At 42.8% G+C, this 18,911-nt stretch overlaps 1 protein-coding gene across 7 annotated transcripts in view; it reads left to right on the top strand.

The window, feature by feature from the left end:
• The window catches only part of ABR (ABR activator of RhoGEF and GTPase), a 551,973-nt gene that overhangs the window by 416,699 nt on the left and 116,363 nt on the right, over positions 1-18,911 (top strand). For all 7 annotated transcript variants that reach the window (XM_075335215.1, XM_075335218.1, XM_075335216.1 and 4 more), the window contains 2 exons: positions 5,592-5,644; positions 11,573-11,713. In XM_075335215.1, the coding sequence (XP_075191330.1) occupies positions 5,592-5,644; positions 11,573-11,713 (194 nt within the window). The remainder of the gene's footprint in view (positions 1-5,591; positions 5,645-11,572; positions 11,714-18,911) is intronic.

Below are 18,911 nucleotides of genomic sequence, written 5' to 3'. Positions count from 1 at the left end.
TCTCTGCTCTGCTACATAACTAAATATAAAAATTCAGATTATTATAGAACGGCTGCACCCAGTAATCTAAGTGACACATCATTGGATTTAGGATTTCTTTGCCTACACCAAGCTGCTCTCAGATGAGGTAGCAAAAACCTGCTGACAGATTCCTTTTAAACATGTATTTGAGAATTTTAAAACAACTATCTGGTAAAAAGTTACAGATGGGTTTTCTACATGTAGACAATATGCTACATGTGCATTTACCCTCTGTCCACACAGGATGTATCTGCTGCAGATTTTCCACAGCAGCAAAATTCGCAGCAAAGTATAAAATGCACAGTGAAAATCCACAACATAAATTTACCGATAGTGGATTTGACGTCCACAGCCCAAGTCCCTGTATGCTGTGGTTTTTCTCTGCAACATATAGATAAGATGTTCTTGCAGAAAATCTGCTGCGTGTCTGACCCATGTGAATGGGCCCTAATTTGTCCAGTTACACAAGTCCTAGGTTGACCAGTTAGGCAAAAGAGAAACCGTAGTGTGGCCACAAGTGAATCAAGAAAGTGTGGAGACGGGTTATCCAGGATTAAGGGTTTGGTTTCATTCGCTTTACATTTCTATGTAACCAGAAGTGAATCTTTGTAATTAATTTGCATTACACATAAAATCTGAAGCCGCGTGTCAGCATTGCATACCCCTGTGCCACAATCCATAAGTGGTAAGCCTAGCGCGTGTCAGCATTGGAGCGGAGGATCAGCCCATACGTGGCAGTTTATCACACTGAACACAGTTCTGTTCTGTAACCATGTAGCAAAATGCTATACTCCAGAAGCCGCCAACCAAGAAATTGTAAAAATGAAATCAGTTTTTTATTACATTTATTTTCTATTAATATAGCCACTTATGACAAATGAAAAATACCCCTGGACAACCCCTTTAACTGGGAATAGTAATATTTATTGGGAATAGCAATATTGGCGGCACAGTGGCTCAGTGGTTAGCACTGCAGTCTTGCAGCGCTGGGGTCCTGGGTTCAAATCTCACCAAGGACACTATCTCCAAGGAGTTTGTATGTTCTCCTCGTGTTTGCGTGGGTTTCCTCCGGGTTCTCCGGTTTCCTCCCACACTCCAAAGACATACTAATAGGGAATTTAGATTGTGAGCCCCAATGGGGGCAGTGTTCGTGATGTATGTAAAGCGCTGCGGAATATGTTAGCACTATATAAAAATAAAGATTTATTTATTTATTGTAATAGTGCAAATTCACACTACCGAATCTGTGCTTTGGGGACATATGGCCACTTCTGTTGAGAGGCTCCGCTCAGACCTAATATAGGAAGGTGCCATTATAAGGAGTACCATTCCGCTGGACACCACACATTGCTTCACCTCCCAGTTGCCTCATTTCCAAAAAATACTGGTCACATCTTATCATAAGCAAATTTTCAGGGGTATTGGCAGCTGAACACCTTCCCCTGTGCCCTAGTATTGATGAGCGAGCACTACCATGCTCGGGTGCTCAGGACGCTCTATTGGGCTTGACATGACTACCAAGTATAATGAAAGTCAGTGGAAATCTCCAGCAGTTTTCCAGTTTACCCTGGTGGGGCAGAAAAATCACTGAAATGGAATGAGGATGAGGAAGACGCCTGGACACATCCCTGACTTCCAGGTCACTGCTGGGAGCAATATTGTCAGAGTATTACGCCACTTTTACAGACTGACAATAAAACGTACAAAACCGAAGATAAAATTGATTCTGCTGGAAAAATGTTAGGAAATATTCTTTCCTGTTTGAGTTGTACATAAGGCAAAATTAAAATAAGAGGAAACCCCTCCTATTCCACCCCTCAGGGTATGTGCACACCCGAGCACCCCGATTCTCAATCGAGCACTGGTGAGCACGCTCGCTCATCACTATTTCCTAGGAAATCGCTAAATGCAAGAAGGGGGACAACACGCGCTGGGCAAAAGTTTTCTGGACCATACAAGCCCTTTTAATAATGAATCATAATGTTAACGCATTTCTACACAAGCACATTAATTTGATCTCACACATTTCTATGGGACCTATTATTTCTCTTAGCAGGTGACCACACAGAGGTCAGGTATTCATCTTAAGTGTCTAAATGACTGCAAGTGTCACAACAATGTAGAACGCGCTTCTGGATGAGCCATTTGCAGCAGGTCTACAATCCATTTATTATGCTTTATAGGGTCTCTGGGACATAAGCCATATTCTACCACAACTCCGATGATACCTTTTGCCACTCTAACAATCATGATATATATTTTTTGCAGGTGTTATTGTTCAATTAACCCCCCAATCTGTTTCTTACCATTTTTTGGAGTGTTGTACTTCCATTTTTTTCAGCATGTTTGATGCCCCTGGGACACCGACACAATTGCTTTGGATCTGCTCTTCATTAAACTAAGTAATACATCATTGGATTCAGAGTCCGTTTCTGCCATCATGCAGCTTTCTGTAATTCCTTTTATGAGATCCGCTATATATTTACCGCTCATGTCTGAAGTGGGTGTACAGGCTCATGGATTGAGCTCTCCACATACCCGGCAGATAATGGCTGTGTGTTACAGCCAGAATCTGCCACTAACAATCACGGGGGGAGCAGTGCTCTGCCAGCGATCATTAACCTGTTAAATCCTGCTGTCAAACTGTGACAGCGGGATTTAACCTGTGTTGGTGGGGAGCGTGCCATTTTCAGCTCTCCTTCGAAACCCTGCTGGTGGCCGGGCTTCAAAGGAGACTGTGCTATGGCACAAACGACCAGACGAATGCAGGTTTAATTCCCCTAGGTGGACTATTAAAAACAGTAAAAAGTAAGAAAAAAAAATATGAAAAAATGTAAAAAAAAAGAAAAAATATAAGTTCAAATCACCTCCATTTTGCCCCCATTAAAAAAAAGATAATAAAATTAAAAAATACACTTGGCAAACAAAATTCAGTAAAGCCAAAATTGCTTTTTTTGTCCCTGCAATCCCACAAAAAATGCTCTAACAAGCGATCAAAATGTTATAACTACCCCAAAATGGTATCAACAAAAAACAATGTCTCGCTCCTCATAAATTAAGCATCACACAGCTCCATTGACGAAAAAATGAAAATGTTACGGTTCTTGCAAAATAGAAGCACAACCTTCAAAATTTTTGTTTCCAAATTCTGCCACTAAAAAAAAACCAAACAAACAAAAAACTGGACATGTTTGTTATTGCTGTAATCGTAAATATGAGGAGAATCATCTTGGTAGATCATTTTACCACAAAATGTACTCCATAAAAATAACTCCCAAAAAACATATCAAAATTGTGGTGATTTTTCACAATTTCTAGGCATTTTGAAAAATTTCCCCATTTTACAGTACGTTATGCGGTAATCTGAATGGTGCCATTCAAAAGTACAACTCATCCTTCAAGAAACCCTCGTATGTCTATGTGTACAGAAAAATAAAGTTTTGGTTCTGGAAAGAGCAAAATTGTCCACGTTGCGAAGGGGTTAAATCCGCAGACTGGCGCTGGTAGTGCTTTATTTTTTGAGCCGGTACAGCAGTTTCTCAAGTGGCCGCTGCTGTTTAGAAGTAAGGAGCGAGAAGCCACTGCCTTCATGACTGATGAGGGACTTCTATTCTACCCAGTGCTTTTTACCCTTCACTTCTATTTCTGCTTTTTGATATAATGGGTACGGCTGTCTCAAAAGAGATAATAAGACAAGTGTCTGGAAATATGGAATTGCTCAGTGCGATGACAAAAGTAATGCTGAGCGCCATTGTGCAAGACTTGGGCAATCAGGTTCACCTTTGTGTACGGGCAGGCGACAAGGCAAAAACTGGACTGAAAGAGCAGATAAGAAAGTGCCTATAACAAAGACGCAGTGTAATACTGACCGCTCTGCAGGAAGGCGGTATACACCGGAGCTTATATTTTATGTGATAACCACTTATTACTATAAGGCTACAGTTACACACACTTATTCCAAAAATGTGTTGCACCGATATTTTTCTGCCTCTTCCATGTGATTTTGTTTTGGGGTCTTGCAGGTCAGGACCAATATCAGATTATGCCCATCTCAAACACCACTAAGCAGGTTGTAGGTCCCATGGCAGTCATATGTATAGGTAGAAAACAGTGAAAAGTATCTAAATTTGGACTACCTCTTTAAAGGGTTATTCCCATCTCCAAGATCCCATCCCAATTTGTAGTAGGTGTAATAATATTAGTAAATACCTCCAATTAGAAATGTAGAATAGTTCTCCTGATTAGCTATGCTGCTTACCTCACCTTATCCCTACCATCCCATGCCTACACATACCTTCTCATTAGCCATGACATGACATGTCAGAAAGTAACTGCAAGAGGCAGGGGCATAGCTACAATAGGTGCAGGGGTTGCAATTGCATCGGGGCCCTGAGTAGTGATGGGTGGACCCGGTCTGTAAAAGTCCGGATCCTCACGGTTTCAAACGTACCCAAGTGACGGGCCCAAAATTCTCAGAGAATTCTAGCCAATGATCTGGATCAGGCGGTCAGATAATACAAAAAAATAAAGGAAAAATAAAGAAAAAACAAATAAAGCAAGTGGTGCTAACTGCTCCCGCGGCCGCTCATTCACTTCTTGTGCAACTCGTTAGCCTTCATGCTTATGCACTGCTTTCTCCACCCATCGGTGTCTGGGATTGGTTGCAGTCAAATGTGCCCCCTCCCTGAGTGGCAGTGTGTCACCTGACCGCCGGAGCATCTGTAAGTATAACGCGGTGCTCCTATCCCAATATCCCTTCTACCACCATTTTTAATTTCCGGATTCTGGCCCCCATAGACTTTATATAGGGACCGGTATCCAGCCAGATAACAGGTTTTGGTTTTTGTTTTGTTTTGTTTTTTTTTTTGTTTCTTTTTAATCCGGTTAGGTCCTGGTTATCTGCAAGTCCACCCATTGCTAGCCCTGGCACCTAAGAGGCCCAAAAGATCAATTTGTCTTACATGCAAAGACCAATAATATTACAGAATTGCTATAATTTGGGAGTCCATTTGGATCATTTGCATTGGGGCCTATGAGCTTGCAGTTACGCAAATAGTAAGAGGGCAGCGCTGCGAATAGTGATTGACTCCAGTAGTCACATGTCCGGTCAACGTGGTATCTCTGGAGCCTGGTAGACTGAGAGACCAGGAAAGCCTCAGCACAGGAGGACATCATTAGTCCAGGGCACAGGAATGTAGTGCTGATAAATGGCTGCACCCCCATCTCCTGTGTTATTATGCCGCTGCACATAGGGTTTGTCAACACCGATACATTTTATTAATTCCATTTGTCTTCTGCACTTGTCTTCTATTGGTTTTCTTAATGTTATAGATACTCGGGTACGTGACTGTCCGCTGTGATATTACACGGTGAGCTGATGGTACTGTGCTAGCCCAGGATACGAGGCTTTGCACATTGCCCTCAGTGGTATGAATGGTACCAATATACAGTAGTTTCACATATTGCTGCGGTCTCCTTCCATCCTTGCTCCTCACATGCACAGTGCGGCTTTCTCTTTATTTCCTGCATTTTTTTATCTGCTCCTAACCCTTTCCTTTTTCTCGTTTTAGCTCTGCTCTACAAACCTATTGATCGGGTGACACGGAGTACCTTAGTGCTGCATGTGAGTAATAATGTGTTACCAAATCCAACCTGTCTAACTCCACTGGAAATGTTCTTTAGGTTTTCATGGTAGCGAGTTAGGCTACTTTCACACCTCCGGTTTTAGCAGTGCGGCTCAATCCGGCTGTGAAACCTATGCGGCGAAAACACCGCATCCTTTGCATAAGTTTTTACATGCGGCCCGTCCATTTTTTTCCGGTTGCGGCACACTACTGAGCATGCGCAGTGGAAGAAACCGCATGCGGCGGCCGGATGCGTTTTTTGCCGCATCCGGCGTCCATAGGCATGCATTGAAAAATACGCCGCAGCGGCCGGATGCGGGTTTTTTTGCCAGAGCAAAAAACGTTGCAGGCAACGTTCCATCCGGCCGCGGCATCAGCTAAATCTGCCGCATGCGGCAAAAACCGGACCGAACGCAAGCCCATGTGGCACAATACGGCACTAATGTAAGTCTATGCAAAAAAAACCGCAATCGGCGGCAAAAAAAACGGTTGCGGTTTTTCTGCAGAGCGCCGTATTGTGCCGCAGAGCAAAAACCGGATGTGTGAAAGTAGCCTTACCAACCAAGTCTGTCTGTTTAATAATAGGACAAAACCTATTTCACAATGGTTAACTCTTTCCTGCCCTGTCAGAAAAACCATTTGCTCACAGCTTTCGGCCTGCGCCACACATCCGTGCCTCCGGCACGTGTTTGTCATTTTTTACACGTACCGGCGGCACGGAGACATGTACAGCAATGCTACCCTATGGTAGCAGGCACACACACGTAAAACCACACGGAACGTGTGTCCGTGTGCGTTTGTACGTGTGTGCGATTTTCAAAGCGCTGACATGTCAGTGTTTTCTCCGGCAGCACGGGTGTTACACGGCCCGCACCCGTACCACACGGGTGTAGTGTGGATGCGGTCCCGTGTGACACGCGCCGGAGTAAACACACATGTCAGGGAAAAAAATAAAAAACATTAACTCACCTTCTCCAGCCCTCCTGTCTCTGCCGCTGCTGCCTCTTGCTGCCGACCGCCGCTCATTATTCTCATTGAATATTCACTTCACTGCCTGGCAGCAGCAGCAGCGGGGAGACAGGAGGGCTGGAGACCGAGGATCAGCACCACGGACAGCAGCGCGGACATCAGGAAGGACCAGGTGAGTATAATAATTACCGGTTCTACGTGTGCTATCGCGGATAGCACACGTAGAACACACGTGTCACGCACGTACCAGAGACACGTACTTACCTGCACGCAACACGCAGGGGAAATACGTGTCTCTCGGCACGTGCGTGAAATTCACGTGAGTGTGGCAGAGGCCTTCAACTGTGTGAGCCTATAAAGCAGAACGATGCTACTACTGCAACTGCCGGGGTTAACTCTGATCCCAGCTATTAACCGCCTAACTGCTGCAAGTATACTCGATTGCACCATTGTCCAAGGGCGAGAGCCCTCTTTGTAATTATCTGTTCATGTAATGGTGACATGAATGGATTGTCATTCAGGGGTTCGGATCTTTAAAGGGAACCTGTCAGATGTAATATGTACCCAGAACCACGAGCAGTTCTGGCTGCATATTGCTAATCCCTGCCTAACCGTCCATGTATCTAGTAGCATAGATAAAGAGATCTTTAGAAAAAGTATATCTAAAGATCTTTTACTATAGGCTAATGAGTGAGGGGACTAGTCCCCTGGGCATTTAGTTCCCTGGCCAGTCGCCCCCATTAGCATGTTATTACGCCCTTGTGGGCGTGCTATCATGCTAATGAATATGCCGCATCACAGGATGATCTCACTCACCTCTCCACCACCATCGCGTCTGACGGGGGATTTTGGCTCAGTGTGCATGTCCCGGGAGTTTCGGTCATGCGCACTATGAAGCCGGGTGTACGCGTCCTGGCTTCAAACTGAAGTAGTGCGCATGACCCAAACTCCGGGGTCATACGCACTGAGCCGAAATCCAGTGTCGGGCGGCGATGGCAGCAGAGGTGAGTGGGATCATCTTCTGATGGTGCACATTCATTAGCATGATAGCACGCCCACAGGGACGTACTAACATGCAAATGGGCGCGACTGGCCGGGGAACTAACACCCAGGGGGCTACTGCCCTCGCTTATTAGCCTATGGTAAAAGATCTTAAGAAATACTTTTTCTAAAGATCTGTTTATCTATGCTAGTGTATACAGGGACGGTTAGGCAGGGATTAGCAATATACACCCAGAACTGCTCGTGGTCCTGGGTGCATATTGGACCGGACACGTTCGCTTTAACAGATTTCCTTAAAAATAAATAAAAATCCCATGGATTTTCAGGTGTCTATCTTTCCTGAACTGCTCGATTACTTCAGCAATCAAGTGTAAGTGTTCATAGACTTCTATAGGATGATCTGTTCAGGGAGGGGAGTAGGTGAGCTGTGCCCATCAACTTTTATGAATGGTGAATCCTGTGTTCTCTATATACATGTTACCTTGTAACACTGCCTGTGATGATAATGAAATGCTGAGAAGTGATATCTACAGAGTAGGAAGTGTCGGACAGCCTTTTTTTAAAAAAAAAAAAAGTATGTAGAAAAGTGAAAAAAATAAAAAAAAATTTAAAGTATGGTCTGAAATGTAAAATGTTTTTCAATAATAGAACGTTTTCTGATGACACTTTGCCCCAAATCAACTTTTTTTATATATATATATATATATATATATATATATATATATATATATATATATTTATATATATATATATATATATATATATGTATGTATATATATATATAAAATCTTCATGCTCAGAATTACAAATCCTCAGCCTGCCCTTTTCTGCCATAAAAATAGGGCAGATTTCATTGGCGATTTTACATTTCATTACCAAGGGTGAAATCTGTGGCCAGTATCATGAGTATTAGGCTATGTGCGCACGTTGCGTAAATACATGCAGTTACGCTGCGCTTTGTAGCGCAGCGTAACTGCATGCGTCCTGCGTCCCCTGCACAGTCTATCGAGATTGTGCAGCGTGCCGAAGCGCTGCGTAAAAAGAAGTGACATGTCACTTCTTCCGTGCGCTTTGCCGGCAGCTCCTGCTCTGTCTATGGCAGGAGCTGCAGGCAGAGCGCATGGAATCGGCTTCACTACGGACATTTCTGCAGCGATTTAAAGCGCACATGTGCTCTTCAGATCGCTGCAGAAATTTCTGCAGTGAACTGTACGCAACGTGCACACATAGCCTTATGTGGATTTTCTGGTGTATTTTTCTGTATCAGATCTTCCCTGTGTGAATATACTGATATAGCGTCCTGTTCAGACTTGTATATAGGCCAGAGGTTCCCAGAATACTGATGAAGCCTGGTATGCCCTCGTAGCAGGAGCTCATGGTCCATATCTTGGACCCCTAAATAATTTGGACAGAGCAAATACAATTTTTGCAGCCACCACTTTCCAGGAAATACACTGAATATGTATAAATCCAGGCTCTACACCTCAGTATAAGGGTAAATATTAGCCCGTTTTATGCCCTTCATCCCCAGTCCAGTCTTCTGTTTCTTCTACTGACATTTTCTAGAAGAAAAGCTTCCAATAAATGATCCCTTTTATCCACAAAGTCATGTACATGGAGTCAAATGAAGAAATCTTTTCCCTGCGCTGAGTCTTGTATGTCAGCCGCGTCTTTTCTCTGTCAGGATATCGGGGATTTTCTGTCTTTTGTTTTTGGTGAGGGGATGAATATAAATTGGAAGCCGTGACTCATGAATCACAAGGATTACCACAATGATGTTTGAGAGAGCGTGCTGCAGAGCCGTGCTCGTACTACAAAGGAAGATGGATAGTGCCATTATTTAGGGAATGAATACAGTATCTGCAATATCACTGAAAGGACGTTGTGATGAGCTTTGTTCTCTAGCCATTGTTAAGTCCTACTCCCCGGACATGTCAGCGCTGAGTGCGGGGACCTCTATGGTGGTGCATGGAGTCCAACGGAGATCTGTTCACCTCTCAATCAATGCTTTTAGGATAAAATATGGCCATAATACGGCTGTGATTTGTATGAAATCAAAGGCATATAGCGGTATACCTCCATGAGTGTCCTCCTCCAGCTTCATACACTATGTGACCATCCATATTGTCAGTCTAGTAGCCCATCCATATATTAACACATCCATATATTTTCCTCCATACTATGGCCACAAGTGCTAGCCTGACCCCATTCTGCAGATAAAGTCATGCACACATCACTCGAGGACAAGCTGCTGGGCAGGTGCCAATCCTTTGCTGCTTCTCAGGAATCCTGAGGATGCCACCGTGCCTGGAAAGCCGAGAAGCCCAGATTCATGGCATAGCTCACCAGGCGAAATACATTTTTTTCATGCGTTTCCAACAATGGAGTACAGAAGGTCGGCACATATTATTTTGTGAGGAGTATCAACAATAGGGGGGCACTATACCATATAGTAATGAGTATTTCTCAGCATAGAAATGTTTTTGTTAGGGTGTTGGTTGAAGGGAACCAACCAGCAGACTTTTCATATATAAAGTAAAGCCAGTGCTATACTGGTGCTAGGATGCTGACTGTAAGGATAGCTTTTGTTCAGAGATTGGATGTTTTATTTCAGAAATATGTGCAAGTAAAGTTCCAGCAATGCACTGCTATTTGAATGACAGGTGCCAACAGGAGCGGGAATATGTGGGTCGGGTTTTGCTATCTATTCCCACCCCCATTTGCCTGCCTGACCTTCCTCCCCCTGTTGCTGTCATAGACTTTAATTCTGGTGCAAGCAAGCAAACAGGGGCGGGAGTAGATAGCAAGACCCGACCTACATATTCCCGCCCCTGTTGCACCTGTCAATCAAATAGTAGTGCATTGCTGGAACTTTACTTGCATGTATGTCTGCAATAAAACATCCAATCTCCTAATAAAAGCTATGCTTACATTCAGCATCCTAGCGCCAGTATAGCACTAACTTTATTTTATATATGAAAATCTTGCTCGTTGTTCCCTTTAAATATACATACGGGTGTGTTCTGACATCTATATCTAAATGGACATGTTGGATAAAACCTTTACTTCTAAAGTGCTCATGTAGCTCTCAACCTTCCTAATATAACGAGCATAACAATGCACCCCAGGAGCAGTGATGTTTTCCTGACTGTAATATATTCTGGGCCATTGCGCACGTACGTAGAGCCAGCTCCGCAGCGACCCATAGTAAGAGTTATGTTATGTGTGAGATATTTATTGGTGGACACTCAATGCCGAAGCGGCTCATGGCCTGGTGAGGTGCAGGTCCGTGCTCAACAAAAGAATCATATTGATCTGACTGTTCATAATCTACTGTGACAGACAAATGTCAAAAAAAGCAAAAAGAAAATATGCTTCCAATATAGGACATTGTGCCCCATGATGTTTCATACAGGCACAGACCCTTGATTCAAGAAAGATTTTAAAAAGAAAAAAATAATTACAGAAATTATAAAAAAAAAAAAGATACAAAAATACATCTATCCAGGTGTGGTTGGTCCCAAATACTGCTCAGTCTTCTCACCCTATATATTGGGTCGGTTACCCATATAAAATACTTTTTGTAGATTAAACTTCAGGGCAGGTCTGGAGACTATGCTTTTTTAGGAAAATGCAGAATAGTATGTGCATTGCTTCCCCCACCATTGACCAAAATGGCCCAAAGACGTCTTGGTGATTTGACCACTGGCCGCCTGTCAATCACTGTGAGATGGAGGCAGCTGCGAACTCTTCTAATGAATAAAATGGATCTATCTGGCCTGTGTATTTTGACTGCTTCTTTTAGGTAAACTGTACCAGATTTTTGGGGGGCTAATAGAGGAGTGTATATGTCTCCATATTGTCTGATGACATAGTGTAGTGTGAAAGTGAACTTTATTCTTGATGCTTTGCAGTATGTTGATACTTATATATTCTCTGTCCATTCCTGTGTTCAGGATCTGTTGAAGCATACACCTGTTGATCACCCCGACTATCCACTGCTGCAAGATGCACTTCGTATCTCTCAGAATTTTCTGTCTAGTATAAATGAGGATATTGATCCACGGAGAACTGCAGTGACAACACCAAAAGGCGAGGTGAGACTATGGCCAGATGGAATATTTCGATTGGATGGGTTGACAATTTCAGGTCTGTGTTCCTGAAGATAAGCAATCCACTTAGCAAATGTTAAATTAAATCTATATAAAAGTGCAGAAGAAAGAGGCAGCACCTGTAAACCATATATATATATATATATATATATATATATATATATATATATATACTAGCTGTACTACCCGGCTTCGCCCGGGTTAATAACTGCTGTTAACAAAATAGCATGTATTAAAAAAAATGTATTCTGCACACACAAACCACAAAACAAATAGAAATGTAATTATAAAAAGGCAAAAACTAAGCTAATGGAAGCATTTCACAACATTTATTTCAACACCACAGATATTCCACACACATTTAACTAAATTGGCCAAGTAATGTGCTCCGTCTGTCTCTTTCCCCGTCTGTCTCTTTCCCCGGTCTGTCTCTATCCCCGGTCTGTCTCTATCCCCGGTCTGTCTCTATCCCCGGTCTGTCTCTATCCCCGGTCTGTCTCTATCCCCGGTCTGTCTCTATCCCCGGTCTGTCTCTATCCCCGGTCTGTCTCTATCCCCGGTCTGTCTCTATCCCCGGTCTGTCTCTATCCCCGGTCTGTCTCTATCCCCGGTCTGTCTCTATCCCCGGTCTGTCTCTATCCCCGGTCTGTCTCTATCCCCGGTCTGTCTCTATCCCCGGTCTGTCTCTATCCCCGGTCTGTCTCTATCCCCGGTCTGTCTCTATCCCCGGTCTGTCTCTATCCCCGGTCTGTCTCTATCCCCGGTCTGTCTCTATCCCCGGTCTGTCTCTATCCCCGGTCTGTCTCTATCCCCGGTCTGTCTCTATCCCCGGTCTGTCTCTATCCCCGGTCTGTCTCTATCCCCGGTCTGTCTCTATCCCCGGTCTGTCTCTATCCCCGGTCTGTCTCTATCCCCGGTCTGTCTCTATCCCCGGTCTGTCTCTATCCCCGGTCTGTCTCTATCCCCGGTCTGTCTCTATCCCCGGTCTGTCTCTATCCCCGGTCTGTCTCTATCCCCGGTCTGTCTCTATCCCCGGTCTGTCTCTATCCCCGGTCTGTCTCTATCCCCGGTCTGTCTCTATCCCCGGTCTGTCTCTATCCCCGGTCTGTCTCTATCCCCGGTCTGTCTCTATCCCCGGTCTGTCTCTATCCCCGGTCTGTCTCTATCCCCGGTCTGTCTCTATCCCCGGTCTGTCTCTATCCCCGGTCTGTCTCTATCCCCGGTCTGTCTCTATCCCCGGTCTGTCTCTATCCCCGGTCTGTCTCTATCCCCGGTCTGTCTCTATCCCCGGTCTGTCTCTATCCCCGGTCTGTCTCTATCCCCGGTCTGTCTCTATCCCCGGTCTGTCTCGGTCTGTCTTTTTTCGTCTGTCTCTGTTTGTCTCTTTCACCGTTTCTCTCTGTCTCTTTCCCTGTCTGTCTCTCTCTGTCTCTCTATCCGTCTCCCCACCGACATCTTATTACCTCACATATAAGCTTCTTATACTATGAATGTCTTTTGTTCCTATAGCAACCACTCACAGCTCCTACTAATAACCTGTAGTTCCAGGCTCCATTTACTTTAATGAAGGCATGTTTTTTGGAGAGTAACTGTAAAGCGCGGGGTTACATTTTCCTGTCAAAACATAGTCTACGACGTTCCCTGGTTCACGTGAGGTGTCTGTGCAAAATTTTGTGATTATAAATGCGACGGTGTGGATACACTTTTTGTTTCACTTTTTCCCCATTATGTAGATAGGGGCAAAATTGATTGGTAAATTGGAACGCGCGGGGTTAAAATTTCGCCTCACAACATAGCCTATGACGCTCTCGGGGTCCAGACGTGTGAGTGTGCAAAATTTTGTGGCTGTAGCTGCGACAGTGCAGATGCCAATCTCGGACACACACACACACACACACACACACACACACACACACACACACACACACACAGCATATATATATACTGCAGTCAGTAGGTCCTGATTAATCTTCAGTATATCATAATGTAACGGTTAGGCATTGATTGCAATTCATTAACGCACCTTTCATATATTATGCCATTCATGCACTATTATATAGAGTTATGACATGGAGATCGTGCCAATACAGGCGCTGTGCCCATGCGATTAACAGCAGAACCCTGGCAGTAAGTAACAGCCGGGCTGCAGCGATAATGGACAAGATTAGAGACAACCCCTATCCCGGCCACTAAACATCTTATATTTTGCGACACTGAAGGTGCTTGGATGGGGCCTCGTATCACTATTGTGGGGTGCTGATGGATTACCATGGCAGCAAATATCCATAGATATTTATAAGCAAGAATGTTTTGGAATGGCATCAGTAAAACCTACAAAACAGCAGCTATTATGGCTACATCAACAGAAAAATTAAAGGGTTATGGGCCTTGGAATACAAAAACAATATGGCATTTGTGCTGATCCACATAAATTACAGTTATGTCTACATGTAAAGTACATAAAATAAAAAAGATGCAATAGTGTTTTATCCCCCCTTTCAGCTCCTTGGAGAAACAATTAAAGGTTATGGATCTTAAAATATAACGATGAAAAGAATCAAAGAAAAAAATGCTTGGTCATTAAGGTGCAAAAACAAGCTGGACTTTTCACCAGGTTTTTTTTTTTTAATTTTTCCTCTCTATTGCGGAGACTTTAACTTTTAAAGTTTACTCTATAATTTTTGTTCTTGTTCAACTGGGCGGTGCTAGAGAATTCTCCCTTGAGACCTATTGAAATACTATGTCCCAAGAATGACAAACGCATTTTAGGAGTGATACCTTTATAGGCTAACCAGAAAAATTATATTTGCAAGTTTTCAGGGCAACACGGTACCACAATATTACCTTGTATTGCTCCTTTGAGGCCTGTACTTCTTCCCCTGAATGAGGTTGACCAATCATAACCAGATATAATACAAAAGAAATTACAGGGCAAAGAAGAGCATTAAAAGTATCAATCACTTTATAACATCATGAAGATCTAGGAGAGAAGTACATCGTAAAAATAGCAAAACAGAGCACAAAGTAGGAAATAAGGAAAAAAGTTGTGGGAGGGGGTCACCTGGAGCAGGATCTAAACAATACCCTGCATACTAAGCGCATACCTACTGTAAGAGCGCATACTACTCTTATTTGCTCAATGCACGTATAAATAGATGAATACAAGTATTTTCTGTGTAGGGGGTGGGGTGGGGTGGTGTATTTAGTGAATGGATTAGTGATCCATCTCGCGCTAGACCTCCCAACTCACTAGCAATAATTCTGTTTATTTCTGTCTGCTGACTCTCGTTTGACATGTTTATCTCTGCATATCTATTTATATGTATGCTAAACATACAGCAGGGTTACGAGGTATGCTTTTAATATGCCTGGTTTGTTTTAGATGCTGATTCCAGGTGTCTCCCCATCCCCCAAGTTTTTCCTTGCTTCCTCACTTTTGCTGTGTCATGCAATTTTTTATGTAATAGTTATTATTTTAATGCCCTTTTCTGCCCTGCAATTTATTTTATACTAGTTGTATTTATATTAGTATTGCAAATGCGCTATTGACATATTGTAGATTGTGGTGTTGAGTTATGTATCATTACAAATACTTCCAGATCTCAACTTAATGCTGTCAGCTGTCATCCTCTCCCACACTGACTGCCATTAGATGAAATATAGAAGTGTTTTTAATGATACATAACTGAGGTCTGCTATATCTTTACACAGTAGCTGCAGAGGTCAGTGAGGAGAGTCGGTCGTGTTTTGTTTTTTTTTCTCCCTGTGTGTTACGGCTTACTTATGATTGGTCAACTTCATGCAAGGGAAAAAGTAGACACCCCAGAGCCAAATTTCTGGTAATGCCCATTTGAACTAGAATGTAAATGATATCCTGGAATATCTCCCTACTTTCTGTTCTGTGAGTGCACTAGATAGATATAATTTGGGTCCATTCACATATACTTCTTTTCGCATGTAAAGTGCCATGGAATAAATGGTGTTATAATAATAATAATAATAATAATTCTTCACATCCGTAGATGCACTGTATGGATATATCTGGTTAAAAATATATGATCTATCTGTGAAGTGTAGGAAAAATCTCAGACAACCCCTTTTAAGTTACTCGTGTAACATTAAAAGGCTGCATTGTGTTCAGGCCTCTCACCACAATCTTTGCAGCTCGCACTCGCAGACGTTGAATCAGACAGCTGTGCATCTGCTGACAATGCGGCTCTTTCGGAGAAAGCTGAGGATAATCATAGTGTTTTATAGTGCAAAGAGTGAGTCTTAATAGTCTCATCAAAAATCTGCCCTTCATGCTCGCTCTCTAACCGTTTCAATGCCTCGCCATATGCGTGCAATTACAAATGACCCAAAATAAGTTTGATAGCATATGTTTACTTGTACAGAAATAAAAGTTGATTTGAAGACTATAATCATTATTTATTTATTTATATATATATATATATATATATATATATATATATATATATATATATATATATTTATACATATACAAAAGTATTGGTGTACAGTTATTGGGCAAATTCAGTGTCAGGTAGCTTTGCACAAGCTCGCTTCCTGCTCATCCATCTGGACAATACATTTTAGATTTATGAATATGAGATGTCACATGTGAGCCAAACATAAAGATGCCTATTAAATATATGGAGCCAGTTAAAATGTATTATACTGGTTCAGGATATTGAAATTGTTCACTTTGCACAGATGAAACAGTCTGAGAGGCCACATTTACCGAAGATTTGTATGAGCTTTTCTATAAAATCCACGTGACTAGTATTAATTTCTACAGCGACTGTGACTCTGACAATATGCACCAAAATTTAAAATATTATCGGAAACTAAGCCAACCAATGATGTGACACAAAATTAGGCAAAAGTGACTAATTGTGCATCAGATTTATCAAGCACATGAGCCACTTTGATAAATTTCTCATATTTTAAGGCTTCCTTTCAATTAAAGCACCACTTCTGCGTTGTTGTTGTTATTGCACCTCTGTAGTGGTGCTTTAAAGCTGAGTCTTCTGACCCCTGTCATATATTCAGCCTCCGGCGGCTTCACCATTTGTTACTGCTGCTCCGGTCGGTCTCAGCAAATTGTGCCCTACCAACATCTCCAGTGTTTTCATGGAGGTCACAAGTCAATACAAGTCTGAGAGCCTCATTCAGGGTTGCATTGTGTGTTTGTGACTTAACTTCTGACTTCCAGCCAATCAGAAGTTATTGTCACAAGATGGCGCATTGGGACCGTTGGGGCATTGGTAGAAGGTGAAGTCAATGGAAGTTTAAGGTTTAAAGCATCTCCAGCGCTAAACCCCCCCCCCCCCCCAAAACTCTAGAGTGGTGCTTTAAGTTTTTAGATGTGGAAATAGACAGAAAAATTCAGCTCACCTGCCAACTGAACTGCTCAAATCTTCAGGGTGCACGGGTCCGCTGGTAGGTCCAGACCAGCCTGGGGTAAATGGCAACAAAAAGGAAAGGAGGATCCAGCACAAATTCCTTCAGGTTAAAATGATTCTTTCCTTTATTGATGAATTAAAAATATATCGAAATCGGAGATAAAGACATACAATTTCAACGCATAGGGGCTCTTTACGCGTTTCGGACTTAGGAATTTAAAAACAACAAAGTCCTTAGTCATAAGTCTTTAAGTTTCTACCCTGGCTGCAGAGTGTTGTAAAACACCCCACCGTACTTGCAATACCAGGGTGCACCAGCCTCTGCCTCCTCTCTCGGTGCTGCCATTGGCGGTGGAGTTGATGTTTTGTCGTTATCGGGACAGTCAATAAATCAGCTTATCAGATCTCAAGGTGGCATTATGGCAGCGTGGCAGCCAATGCCTTTCCTGTACACAGGAACGTTCACTTTCCAAGCTCCTGTGTTCTCTATGGGAGTGCTGCTGCCTGCTGCTAGAGATCTTTGATGGTGGCTTAGCTCTTAAGGCTGCTTTACACGTTGTGACATCGCTAGCGATGTAACACGCCAGATCGCACATACGAATTGCCGAGATCGCATATGTGACCAGCGCTACAAAAATTGACTTATGTGCGATCTCGGCAAATCTTATCTGCGATCTGGCGTGTTACATCGCTAACGAGATCACTAGCGATGTCGCAACGTGTAAAGTAGCCTTTAGAGAAGAAAAGGATCAGCAGTCTGAAATCTGACACACCAGATCCTTCATCAATTGGTGTCAACCTCCTCCCCCCCCCCATACAAATTAGATTGTCAGCTGAACCCAACATCGATAAGTTTATAGATACAATATCAATATTGCCACTTTCGGCTTTCTAAATATTTGACAGCATTAAACAATTTGCTCTGAGAAGATCTCACATATTCTATAGCTATAGGCAATGTAGTTATCCGATATATGGTGTAAGCAAGCGTGTTTTTCCAGAGCTGTTACTACTACAAGTGGGAATATAGTCATGGCCGAAAGTGTTGGCACCCTTGAAATTGTTTCAGACAATTTAAGTATTTCTTCCAGAAAATTATTGCAATTACACACGTTTTGTTACACAAATGTTTATTTCCTTTGTTTATTGGAATAACACACAAAAAACTGAGAAGAACAGGCAAATGGGACATAATTTCACACAGAAGTTCAAAAATGGGCTGAGCAAAATTGTTGTCACTCTCAACTTAAAATTTGGTTGCACACCTTTTGCAAGAATAAATAACTGCAGTCACTTCCTATAACCATGATCAAGCTTCTTACACCTCTCAACTGGAATTTTGGACTCATGTTTTGCAAACTGCTCCAGGTCTCTCATATTTGAAGGCGCCTTCTCCCAACAGCAATTTTAAGATCTTTCCACTGGTGTTCAATGGGATTTAGATCCGGACTCATTGCTACCACTTGTAGTATGTTTGGGGTCATTATCATGTTGGAAAACCCACAACCTAGGATGTAAACCCTGCTTTGTCACACTGGGCACTACATAGTGACCCAAAATACTTTCGTAATCTTCAGATTTCATGATGATTTGAGAGGGAGCAAAACAACCCCAAAAAATATTTGAACCTCCACCATATTTGACTGTAGGTACTGTGTTCTTTTCTTTATAGGCCTGATTCCATTCCATGATTTTTTTCACGTCACACTAAGCAACATCGCTAGCAACATCGCTGCTGAGGCACAACTTGCTAGCGATGTTGCGGTGTGACATCCAGC

The sequence above is a fragment of the Anomaloglossus baeobatrachus genome, chromosome 2 (assembly GCF_048569485.1).
Source record: "Anomaloglossus baeobatrachus isolate aAnoBae1 chromosome 2, aAnoBae1.hap1, whole genome shotgun sequence".
Classification (NCBI taxonomy): domain Eukaryota; kingdom Metazoa; phylum Chordata; class Amphibia; order Anura; family Aromobatidae; genus Anomaloglossus; species Anomaloglossus baeobatrachus.
Note: the sequence above shows the minus strand (reverse complement) of the source record. Positions and strands in the feature narration are given on the sequence as shown.